The 12,841-nt window shown below is 54.9% G+C and overlaps 1 protein-coding gene across 4 annotated transcripts in view; it reads right to left on the reverse strand.

Moving 5' to 3' along the window:
* Nucleotides 1–12,841, reverse strand: part of PKNOX2 (PBX/knotted 1 homeobox 2) — a 127,777-nt gene that overhangs the window by 40,593 nt on the left and 74,343 nt on the right. For all 4 annotated transcript variants that reach the window (XM_029076062.1, XM_029076055.1, XM_029076059.1 and 1 more), the window contains one exon: nt 6,676–6,784. In XM_029076062.1, coding sequence (XP_028931895.1) covers nt 6,676–6,710 — 35 coding nt within the window. In that variant the 5' untranslated portion in view covers nt 6,711–6,784. The remainder of the gene's footprint in view (nt 1–6,675; nt 6,785–12,841) is intronic.

The following is a 12,841-nucleotide window of genomic DNA, read 5'->3' on the forward strand; positions in this document are numbered from 1 at the left end:
ATTATTATTATTATTATTAATTCCGTTATACTGTATACTGTCAAGCGCTTAGCTTAGTGCTCTGTATATACTAAGCACTCAATAAATACCATTGATTGATTGATTGATTGCGGTTGCGTATTGCTACACTGTGGATCTCCCAGGGAGTGGATGTGTCTTCCCCTTGACTCTATTTATTGTCATTGTTCTTGTCTGCCCGTCTCCCCCGATTAGACTGTAAACCCATCAAAGGGCAGGGACTGTCTCTATCTGTTGCCGATTTGTACATTCCAAGCGCTTAGTACAGTGCTCTGCACATAGTAAGCGCTGAATAAATACTATTGAATGAATGAATGTGTGTGTGTGAGTGACCTCAACTGGCTGTGTCCTCAGGATTGTGTAGTTGTGTGTGTGTCTTCACGGACTTGTAAATGAGGAGGACCTACCAATCTAGGCACCTGCCCCTCCCTGTAGGAACTCTCTCCCCCATTCATCCAGGCTGGTCACTATTAATGGATGGATGCAGAGGTGGAGGGAGGGGAATACAGGAGGGAGAGTTCAGGGGTGACCTTTCTGGGGCCCCCATCACCCCTCTCTTCTTCCCTCCTTTCCCCTCCTTCAGGAGCAGCGGGGGTGGGGGTCAGTGTCATGTTAGAATGTGGGGAAGGTTGCGGTGCTTGGACCCAGGGCAACCTTCTTGGAGCGGGGAGGAGCCCCAGGACCACCCCTTTCTCTGGGGTGGCTGCTATTTCTTGTTGGAGCTTCGAATGAATTTACCCGATTCTTCCCTTCTCCCACTTGCAAGAGGGTGAGGGGGAGTGGGATGATGTCAGCAGACAGGGGTAAAGTCTGACTGCACCCCAACCCCCGCTGAAGGAACGCCCTGAGACTCCTCTCCTTTAGAGAGTGGGGATGCCAGTCTGAGGCACAGTCAAGTGGCACATCATCCAGCCCTGCCGGTCAAGAGTGTGGAGTCTGTTTCGGCAAAGGCTGCCCCTGCTCCCCTTCGGCCCCGGGCCGGTTGGGCGGACCGCCGCAGACCTGGAAAGAGAGCGATTGGAAGGGGAGACGCAGCCGGCTCCTTCCCGGCATCCCAAGGGGCAGCAGCAGCTGGGCGGCTGTTATTGTCTTGAGGCGGGTGGGGGGATACGTGGGCTGCAGGGGGATGATGACTCAGATTTAAAAAGCTCCCAATTCGGCAAACTCTGCATTTCCTTATGGGTCGGGGCAATGAGAGGTTCTCTCAAAATAGATTTCCTTTTCGAGCCAGAAAGCTTGTCTCCAGCAGCTGGATCTCGGTGGCGGCACGGGCAGCTGTCACTTCAGCTGGAGGAGGGGCTTGGGCTGAGAAACTAGGGTGGCAGAGGCAGGGTATGGGAGACGGGAGAGTCCCAGGATCTTCAAGTTGACTCGAGGGGCCAGAAGGGAAATGTCCTCTTTCCCCATTCTCCGCACTCTGCCTAGGGGTCCCTGGCCCACTCTCTTGCCCCTTCCTACATTTCCTCCCAGAGAGGTCAAAGTTTGCGGGAGGCACTTTCTGAAGAGGGCTGATTTCCCTAGCTAAATTCCCCATCCTTCTCCAGGGAAGCATTCCCTAAGCACCCTTAAGGAAGCAGCATGGTTTAGTGGAAAGAGCACGGGTTTGGGAGTCAGAGGCCGTGGGCTCTAATCCCGGCTCCTCCGCTTGTCAGCTATGTGACTTTGGGCAAGTCATTTAACTTCTCTGTGCCTCAGTTATCCCATCTGTAAAATGGGGATTAAGACTGTGATCTGCACGTGGGACAACCTGATAATCTTGTACCCCAGCGCTTAGAACAGTGCTTGACGCATAGTAAGTGCTTAACAAATACCATTATCATTATTAGTATCCTACTAGGTGTCCATTCAATCGTATTTATTGAGCGCTTACTATGCGCAGAGCACTGTACTAAGCTCTTGGAATGTACAATTCGGCAACAGATAGAGACAATCCCTGCCCAAAGATGGGCTCACAGTCTCCTACTGCCTCAGAACCCAGAATAAAATCCAATGGCATAGACCAACTTGGCCCGAGTTCAAGGAATTTTGTTTTTCCGAGAATCGTGGACCTAGAACGGATCTCCTTGACTCCTCCAGTCTTCCCCTCCTCCCCCCCAACCCCACCCCATCCTGTAAGCTCACTGTGGGCAGGGAATGTGTCTGTTTATTGTTGAATTGTACTCTCCCGAGCCCTCAGTACAGTGCTCTGCACACAGTAAGTACGCTCAATAAATAGGACCGACCGAATGAACGCCCTCATCCCTAGGGCAGCCACGAAAATAGGTCCAGGCCTGGCCCAAGGGAAAGCAGCAGCAGGGAATACTGAATTTACCGTGACTCTCCAGCTTCCCTTTCGGAATGGACTTTTAACCCCAGTACGGTAGGAGGATGTGGCAGGGGTGGGGAGAGGGAGGGGCGGCTCGGACATTGTACTGTTGGGTGACCCTGGGCAAACTGCATTAGCTCCCCCGGTCTCGGTTTCCCCATCTGTAAAATGGGGGTACAGTGCCTGCTCACCCTCTCTCTGACTGTGAAGGGCAAGGACTGGATCAGAACGGAGAGACTCTTCTCTACCCCTACTCTTAGTGCAGTCCTGGGCGATAGTCAATAATGTTAGCAGTAATTTCAGAATGAGAAGGGGAGGGGAAATGTGGGTGAAACCTGTTCAGACTGCTTAATCAATCACATTTACTGAGGGCTTACTATGTACAAAGCCCTTACTAGGCGCTTGGGAGAGAATAATATAACAAAACGAGAGACATGTTCCCTGCCTACGACGAGCTTACGGTCTTCAGGGGGCGGCAGACAGTAATATAAATACATTACGGCTATGTACGAGAAAGTGCTGGAGAGATGAAGGAAGGGTGAATAATAACGGGAGCGAATCCCAGTGCTCCAACCTAATGATTTCTGAAAACTGTTTTACAAGTGGCTCTAAGGCAGCCCAGACAAACAGGGTCTCAGACAAGACCTCTTGCAGCTTTGAGGAGAGCGAGAGCAGCTGAAGCCACCCGGGAGTTCTTCCTGATCTCTAACCTAAATCTCCCCATGGCCCCCGTCCGCTCCCGAGGGAGAGGAGCCGGACGACCCGCAAAAACGCCAATGGGCAACTGGGTGAGGACGTGGGAGGAGAAAGGAAAGAGGGATCGAGGCAGGGTCCCCCGGACCGGTCGATTACGGCAGCGGAGGGGAAGGGGGTCCCGAGGCCCCTGCCCAGGTGCTCTGACCAGCAGAAAGATTTGGCCCGGTAGCGAAGTGGGGGCTTTGAAAGCGGGACGCTGAACAGTGCTGAGACAGAACAGGGGTGTGAAAGGAAGGTTGGACAGCTTAGCCGCCGTCCAGCCCATGACTGAAGCTACACACAACCAGGAGCCCTGCCCCACCCCTGATTTAATCGACTATTATTATTATTATTATCGCACTTGTTAAGCGCTCACTCTGTCAAACACTGTTCTAAGTGCTGGGGTAGTTACAAGTTTATCAGTTTGGACGCAGTGCCTGTCCCACATGGGTCTCACACTCACACTCATCCATTCATTCAGTTGTGTTCATTGAGTGCGGAGCACTGTACTAAGCTCTTGGGAAAGTACAACAATAAACAGTGACATTCCCTGCCCACAGTGATTTTACATTCTAGAGATTACACTAGATTACACTCTGAATCCCCATTTTACAGATGAGGTAACTTGCGGCCCAGAGAAGTGACGTGACTTCCCCAAGGTCACACAGCAGACATGTGGGGGAGCTGGGATTTGAAGCCAGGTCCTTTTAACTCCCAGGCCCGGGCTCTATCCACTAAGCCACGCTTCTTCTCTATCCCCTAAACCAGCTCATTTAGATGGTTCAGAGCAAAGCTGGAGACCCTCGTGTCTGCCACCCCCCGACTCTCCCCAGAAGTGAGTGACCACCATGTCCCAGAAGGTGGGACCAGAGTCCAGCCCCCGTTCTAGCCTCCCACTGAGGAGGATATTTATTAAACACTTACCACCTAAGCAGTTTGATACTCACCCCTACAGTGCCCACCACCAGAGTACATATGTTCCTAGCTCTGTCCTCTATAACTTCCTCCTATTTGTAATTTATTTTAACATCTCTCTCCCCTACTAGGACCGTATGCTCCTTGAGGGTAAGGATCGATCTACTTGTTCCATTGTACTCTCCCAAGCGTTCGGTACGGTGCTATGTGCAGAGGGGAAATCCAAAAAAATACCTCAAAGGATTGAGCAATTGCTAAATTTAGGGAGTGGAAGGAATAAACTCTAACTCTGACCCACACAGAGCTCAAAAGTCTAAAAGGGAGGCAAGGAGAGTGGGTCAACTGACCTCCATCCTTCATGCAGGCAGAACAGAGAGGTTAAGTGGTCGGCCAAAGTCACGGAGCAAGCCATTCAATAGAATTTATTGAGTGCTGACTGTGTGCAAAGCACTGTAAGTGCTTGGGGGAGTACAATATAAGGCCAAACAGACATATTCCTACCCACAACGAGCCTCACAGTTTAGAGAGGACACACAGCTGCCCCAGGTTCCCTGACTTTCAGACCAAGTCTCTTTCCCCTAGGCCGCACTGTCTCCAGAGTGCACGACCCATGGACACTGTGTTTCGGTTTGCCTTTCGGGAGGGCCTGGCCCCTGAAGGCAATCTGCCTCTGGGCCAGTGAGGGGGATGTTCCAGGCCGGTCTCTTGGTGTCCACCCTAAGGAGATTGGGGCCTGAGACGCTGCAGTTGGACAACAGAGTCGGTTAGGGCGGAGATGGGACCTGAGTCGACACATCGGAAGGATGTAGGCTGGAATAGAGTTGGTAGCAGGTGGTTGGCTTGCCAACCCTTCATTCCTTCAATAGTATTTATTGAGCGCTTACTATGTGCAGAGCGCTGTGCTGAGCACTTGGAATGGACAATTCGGCAACAAGATAGAGACAATCCCTGCCCATTAACGGGCTCACAGTCTAAACCTTTGGCTCCCAGGGTTTCGATTCCTGCACTGGAGCTTCTTCTCCGAAAAGTGTGCTGGGCTGGACTGCAAGAGGCAGGCAAACCAGTACTTTAGGTGAAACTGGGGCTGGTGAGGGATGGGGAAGCAGCAAGGTCTGGCGAAAAGAGCCCAGGCTTGGGAGTCCGAGGTCCTGGGTTCTAATCCCAGCTCTGCCACCCATCTGCTGTGTGATATTGGGCACGTCTTTTAACTTCTCTGGGCCTCAATATCCTCACCTGTAAAAGGTGGACTCAATACTGGTTCTCCCTCCTCCTCAGACTGGGAACTGTATGTGTGATGGGGACGATGCACTCATGTGGGCAGGGATTGCGTCTGTTTTAGTGTTGCATTGTACTTTCCCAAGCGCTTAGGACAGTGCTCTGGTAACAAAAAAGTACCTCTATTTTATTATTAGTGGCTTTTCTCTCACACCACCGCATGGTTCATTCTAGAATAGGGTGGGAATGATCATACCAAAGATGCTTTTTTGCTAAACCACCAAAAAACATCTTCTGTAATAATTTTATTTCCCAAACTTCAAATATGCAATCGCATAGAACCAACTTTCCCTGAAAAGGTACTAATTTTTTATGAAGAAAGGTTTGAGGCTTGGGAATTTTTTATGCAGATTCCTACTTTTCCAAAGTGAGATTCTCCCGTGCATTTGAATAGATTGGGTGCAGTTCTGCTGCCCTTAGCAGAATGAGAAAGATTATTAACACAGTTGCTCCAGTCTCAGAGGAAAGTTTTTGCTTTTTGCTTCCTCTGTAGTTGAGAAATTCAAGTCATGGTCTAGTAGAAAGAGCACGGGCCCGGGAGTAAGAGGATCTGGGTTCTAATCCTGACTCCACCTGTATCTGCTGTGTGACCTTGGGCAAAACGCCTAATTCCTCTGTGCCTCAGTTTCCTCAACTGTAAAATGGGATTCAATCCCTGTTCTCCCTTCTACTTGGACTATGAGCCCCATGCGGGACAGGGACTGTGTCCAACCTAATTAACCTGAACCTACCCCAGTGCTTAGACGTGTTAGACACGTTCGAAGCACTTAAATACGGTAAAACCAAACCAACCCCCTCCTCTCAAAACCCTCAAGTCTTTTGGACAGTTCATGCCTCAGTCGCCTTTGTTAGCCCCTGTGACTTGGGGATGGAAGGAGAGTGGGTTTGGGAGTCAGGAGACCCAAGTCCTAGTCCTGGCTCTGCCAATGGCCTGCCGGGTGACCTTGGACAAGTCACTTCACCTTTCTGGGCCTCAGTTCCCTCATCTGTACAGTGGGAATAAGATACCCATCCTTCCTTCCTCTTACATTTTGCACTCCATGTCGGGCAGGGCCTGCATCCGATCTGATCATCGCTTATATGCCACAGCGGTAGGTACCTTGTAAACATTTAATAAATACCATAAAAAAACCAAAGGAATAAACTGAAGGGGGGCTGCTCGACGGGAGCTTCAGGGGATTGACTGATAGGGCCTTTCAGGCCAGGAAACCAATGAGAAAGCAGTCTGGGGGAAAGTAAGAATGGGCTCAGGGTCCTGGGAGGTCCTGAGTCTGGGGACCCACTGGAGAACTGCTCTAGGTTCGCGGGTTCATGGCGTGGGCCCGAATGGGAGGGGGCGTGGGTGGGTCCCTTTCCTGCCCTCTCTCCCGGGAGGGGAACTGAGGATGGGGTCTCACGCGGGAGGGGTCTGGGAGGGGCGCACTCACCTGCGGGGCGTCCTGGTACGCTGGCGGGGGCGCATTCTGCGTGGCCATCATCGTCAGAGCGGGGGCTGGGGAGGCATGTTGCATCATGGGGTTGATTCACATCGAGGATCTGTGGGCGGGAGGGACGGTCAGGAGGTTAGCGGGCAGTGGGCCTGGGGGACTTCGTGCCGGGCCGGACTTCTCTGAAGCTGGGGGCGTGATGGGGCCGGGGGTTTGGGCTTGGGGAGAAGGGGGATGGAAGGAGAGGAGCAGGGGTGTAGGGAAGGGGAGGAAGCTGTCCTGGCTGGGGGTCTTGGGGAAAGAGAGGATGGGGGTGTGGAGAGGGGGTGGGGGACCCAGAGGAGGATGGGGAGGTGCAGAAGGGGGGATGGGGGCACAAATTAATCAATCAATGGTATTTACTGAATACCTACTATGTGGTGTGTTTGGGAGAGTACGATCCATCAGAATTAGCAGAGAAGTTCCCTGTCCGTAATGAGCTTACAGTCTAGAGTGGGGATGGAGGTGCATCCCACAGAGGAGGGATAGAGGCCTGCTGCTCCCCGTAAGGGGCATACGATGGGCGCAGCAGCCGGCAGTCAAGCGCTAATTATCTCGGGCAGTGCTGGTCGGAGGGCAAGCTGACTCCTGCTCCCCCGAGCCTGGGGCTTTCCCAAAGGGCTAACTGGAAAGGGGCTGACTGATCGAGCCTCCCCCTGGACCAGCTTTCCAGGGTGGAAGGTGTCAGAGCACAACCCGGAGGTCCCCCCGCAATCCCTGGCTCCTGACCCCTTAGGGAAACTGAACCCCCAGGAGAAGCCACTCTGGCTTTACCAGGCCTTCCAGGACTAATCCCCCCTTTTCCTCTGTTCCCCCTCCCTATCGCCCCCAATCGCTCCCTCTGCTCTACCCCCCTCCCCACCCCACAGCACTTGTACATATTTATAATTCCATTTATTTTATTAATGATGTGTCTATATTTATATCGATGCCATTGATGCCTGTTTACTTGTTTTGATGTCTGTCTTCCCTTTCTAGACTGTGAGCCCGTTGTGGGCAGGGATTGTCTCTATTTGTTGCTGAACTGTAACTTTCCAAGCACTCAGTACAGTGCTCTGCACACAATAAGCGCTCAATAAATATGACTGACTGAATGAATGAATGAAAGACGAGGGCAGTAGTCTGGGCCACTCCCTCTGGGTGACCCTTAGGTCTCTGGACTGCCCGGGGCCTTTTACTAGTAAAGTTTGCTTTGTCCCTTTAAGTTCTTCTTTCTGGGTCAGTCAGAGATTCCCTCCAACTTCCTGGGCCGGTGCGTTGGGAGGGTGAGGACTGAGACTGCGGAGGTCCGGGCAGGGTGACGGCAGGGGGTGGGGGAGGTTGGGGGGATGCGTCTGCTCCCCTTCATTTTCTCCCAGAGGGTCTCCAAGTTCTTAGCTGACTCGGGACCTCCTGCTCACCACACGTCCTGTTAGGGAAGGAAGGCGGGTGTGGGTTCCTCTTTCCAGGCAGGGCAATGCCACCCCAGCTCGGAGCAGCCATGGTGAAGCAGCTGCCCAGAGAGAGAGAGAGATCCCTTCCAGCTGCTCCTGCCCAGAGGGGCGGGAGGAGCCTGGCGTTATCGGACGGCGGACCGGAGCGGAACTCGCCAGAGCAGCTCTCTGATTGTGCTTGTTCCCAGAGGAAGCCTGGGTAACTGAAAACAGAGTCTGCCTGGCACTGCCAGCCACAGAAATGGAGCCCGTCTAGCAGCTCCAGCCACAGAAACGGAGTCCGCCTGGCAGAGCCACCCGCAGAAACGGAGCCCGCCTGGCAGTGCCACCCGCAGAAACGGAGCCTGTCTGGTAGCACCAGCCGCAGAAACGGAGCCTGCCTGGCAGCGCCACCCGCAGAAACGGAGCCGGCCTGGCACAGCCACCTGCGGAAACTAAAGACCGTGGTGCTTGGGGGGCCCTTGCAGGCCACCTGAAATATTTAGAACTGGAAACTACGTCAGCTGCCGGGCACAGCACCCAGCCGGTCTTGCAGGGGGATCCGTCCACCGGGAGCACCCCCAATCTCCGTCCCCTGGCCACCACAGGATGGTCTTCTTCGGGCAGTTGCCCCAGCAGCCCTGGAGCCTCAGGACAGCGGGAGCTCCTTCCCAGTCCCTCCTACAGGTGCTCCTCAAAGGGTCTGATGTCTGGGGGGTCCTGGTCGGTACCAGCCACGGCCCCAGGCCCTGCAAAGTCCCCTCTGCCCAATAATCATAGCGATGATGACCTTAAGTCCTTAAAAAGTGCCAGACACTTAGCTAAGTGCTGGGGTAGATGTTAGATAATCAAATCAGACTCAGTCCCTGTTCCACATGGGGCTCACGGTCTAAGAGGGAGAGAGGGAGGAGGAAAGAAAAGAGATCTTATCCCCATTTTACAGAAGGGAAAACTGAGGCCTAGAGAAGTTGAAGCAGGTGGCTTTGTGGAAAGCACACAGGCTTGGGAGTAGTGTGGGTTCTAATCCCGCCTCCGTCACTTGTCTGCTGCGTAACCTTGGGCAAGGCACTTAACTTCTCTATGCTCCAGTGACCTCATCTGCAAAATGGGGATTCAGACTGTAAACCCCACGTGGGACAACCTGATTACCTCGTATCTACCTCAGTGCTTAGAACAGTGTTTGGTACATAGTAAATGCCTAACAAATACCATAATAATGATTATTATTATTATTAAATGACTTGCCCCGGGGTCGTACAGAACCTAGCGGTGGTGCTGGGATGAGGATGGGGGTCCAGGCTCCCAGTTTTGGGCTCTATTTCTATTAGCCTCCCCAGGGGGGACTTTTAAAGGTTCTTCCGGAAAATAATAATCAAGAGGGATCCGACTGGAGAAATCTTCCCGGCCCCACCCACATCACCCAACGCCACCCCCCTCCCCTCACTTCCCAACTGACCAACTGGCCAGTATCATGACAATCCTCTAATGAGTCCCTTTGCGAGCTCGTGTTTTGACCGTCTCCTTTTGCCCCTCCCTCCGTTATGGCTCTTGGGGGTTCCCTGGGGGCCAGGCTGGGCTTTGTGCTCTTCCATCCCCCGCCCCCGACCCAGGGGCAGCAGAGGGGCCTGGGCAGACACCTATGTGGGCGCCGTCCTCGGAGCCCCGTGGAACACGGAAGAGCCCCAGAAACAGCGGCCGCCGGGACAGGTGGCCCCATCCCGGGTGGGAACCCCTGGCATTGGCAGGCCTGCAGATTGGTGGTGTCTCCCCCAGGGGCAGTGGCTTTAAAGACAGCAAGGGGGATCGAGGTGAGACTGGTAGCAAGAGGTATTAGGGTAAACCGACAGTTTAGGGAGGTGGAAAAGAGCTTTGCCACTGGGCCGGGTTCATTAGGAGAGCAGCCCTGACTGGAGGCAGGGGGAATGGGCTGGACTGTCTCTGGGGTCCCCCAGTAAGGAGACATCTCTCTCTAGCTGGCCAGTGGAGAGACAGGGAGAGATGGAGATGAGAGAGGCCTGTGCTGGAGAACCCAAATCCTCTCATTCCAGTGTTGAATTTTCCCCGCTCCCAGCTCAGCAAACTTCTCCCCATTCTGGCACTGGGCCTTCTCTTCCTCATCTTTTCTAGGAAGCCCCTCTCCTCTCCCTCAACTCAGCTAGGATGATCCTAGAGGGATAGAGGGAGGTGTCCCTCCATGCCACGCCAGTTGGGAACAAAATGGTGACCGTCCCCCAACAATCTCTTTCCAAGCCCCATCGTCTTGTATCTACCCCAGTGCTTAGAGCAATGCTCGGCCCATAGTAAGAGCTGAACAAAGACAGCAGTTACTGGGGGTCCATCCCCCGACTTAGCCCCCGGCCTGGGTCACGCCCAGCTCCAGCCCCGTACCCAGGGGCTCTGGGTCCTGGGGTCCAGGCCGGGGCGGGCCGGGGTCCTGTGTGGGGCCCGTCTGCTCCAACTCCAGCCTCGCACGACCCTCCCCACCCCCGGGCCCCCAAACAGCTATGGGGAGATCAACTAGAGGCAGGGGCCAGAGCCCAGGTCCTGGGGCTCCCCAACACACTGACAAACAGGCTCAGAAAATAATGAGCTCATTAGGCCGGGAGCTCATTAGAACTTGTTGACATGAAACCCATTAGACCAATTAACATTCCATTAACGGGCTTCTGGTTTCCTCAGGGCACCAAGGGGTTAATGCCGCTGGCGGTAATTGGGCCGGGGGGCACCGGGGGCGGGGGCCGTAGCCTCCACATGGGGCTGGGGAGGCAGGGGGAGGGGGTAAGGAGGACCTAGAAACACCATCTTAATTGGGAGTTCGGCGACCAGGTGGCCGGGCAGGGCCGGGCCGGACCCCTCCCCGGGCCCGGAGCCAGCAGCTCCTTGGCCGGGAAGGTGCGGGGTCGAGGCACGGGGTGCAGGGTGGGGGCGTGGGGGATCGTAGCCTCCCAGGACCCAGAGGGACGGAGGGACCTGAGGTTTCCATCTCCAGGCCTGCAAGGTCGCCGGGGCAACAGCCGCTAGGGATTCTGAACCCTGGAAGTGCTCTTCTGAGGGCTTCTGGGAAGGTGGCATTTGAAAGGGCAGGGGGATCCAGACAAGGACAGGAGGGCATAGAGGAGGGAGAGTCAAAGGGAGAGGTGGAAGGAGAAAGAGGAGAGAGTTAAGCTGGACCTGGTCCCGCTTCAGGCCTGGCCCAGCCCCGTCCCCAGCCTCAGCCCCGGCCTGGCCTAGCCCATTCCTAATCTTTCCTGGTTCTCCTGCAGACCAAGGCTATTGAGGAGGCTGGGGGAAGAGCAACTGGGTGGGCTGGGAAGATGCTTGGAAGACAAGTCCCCTCTCCCCAGGTGGTCCCCCAGCACAGTGAATCTTGCCCTACCGGCCGGCAACGAGTTCCGGACCCCAACCCCAAGGCCCGCTGAGGCCTCGGAGTGGGTCTGATCTCACCCTGGAACACTGGGGCTCCACCCCCAGATCTCAGCTGGAAAAAAGAGGACCAACGGGGCAGGGCAGGACTAGGGCCCGGGGCTTTCTGACCTCTAACTTCAGGAGGGTGGAGGGCACAGGGCAGTGCCCCAGGCCGAGGCCTCTGCCATGCTGGATGGGAGGGCGAGCCGGGGCGGGGGCCGGGGGGAGGCAGGAGGAGGGAGGGCTCTCCAGAAACCAGATACAGGGAGAAGGAATTCAGATGTTGTCTGGCTGGCTGTGGGCTGGGCATGGAGAGCTAAAGCAGAGACAGAAGAGAAAGGAGAGACGGAGACACACATCGAGAGGGAGAACAGGAGTGTGGAAAAGAGAATGGGACGAGCAAATGGGAAAGAGAGACCTCCTAAAGTGAACCCAGCCCGAGTATTTCCATCTCGGGGAAGAGAAAGGAGTTGGGGCAGCAGGCCAAGACCAGCAAGGGTGGGGGGTAGGGGGTAATCTGAGAGACCCTCCTGGAACTAGTTACCCCCACGGAGGGGGCATCTGAGAGACCCCGCTCCCTCCCCGACTCTCCAGCCACCTGTGCCGAAGCCTCCCTCCCAGGGGAGAGGCTGGCTGCGGAGGCGGCCCAGCCGTCTAGACGGAGATGGGGGAGGTTGGAATAACCAGGGGAACCTGCCAGAGGAAGCCTGGGCATCGGGGGGCCTCCCTGTTGAGGAAGAAGAGGAGGAGGGGAAGAAGGAAGAGGAGGGGAAGGAGAAAGAAGAGGAAGAAAGAGGAAGAAGAGGAAGAGGAAGAGGAGGAAGAGAAATTGGGGAAAAGGAGGAGGAGGAAGAAGAAGAGGAGAGGAGGGGGAGGAGCAGAAGGAAGAAGAGGAGGAAGAACAGGAGGGGAGGAGGGGGAGGAGAAGGAGCAAGAAGAGGAGAAGGAAGAGGAGGAGGGAGAGGAGGTGGGGAGAAGGAGGAGGAAGAAGAGGAGGGGAGGAGGGGGAGAAGGAGGAGGAAGAGGAGAAAGAAGAAGAGGAGTTGGGGAGGAGGTGGAAAAAGAGGAAGAAAATGAGGGGAGGAGGGGGACAAGGAGGAGGATGAGGAGAATGAAGAAGAGGAGGAGGAAGAGGAGTTGGGGAGAAGCGGGAGGAGGGGGGAAAGGAGGAGGAAGAGAAGGAAGAAGAGGAGGAAGAAAAGGAGGGGGAAAGAGGAGGAAGAGGAAGAGGAGGAAGAGGAGGAGGAGGAGGACGGGGAGGAGGAGGAGGGTCGGGAGGGAGAGGTGCGGGTGGCGGTGGTGCCCGGTAG

Source organism: Ornithorhynchus anatinus, chromosome 11 (genome assembly GCF_004115215.2).
Source record: "Ornithorhynchus anatinus isolate Pmale09 chromosome 11, mOrnAna1.pri.v4, whole genome shotgun sequence".
Lineage (NCBI taxonomy): Eukaryota > Metazoa > Chordata > Mammalia > Monotremata > Ornithorhynchidae > Ornithorhynchus > Ornithorhynchus anatinus.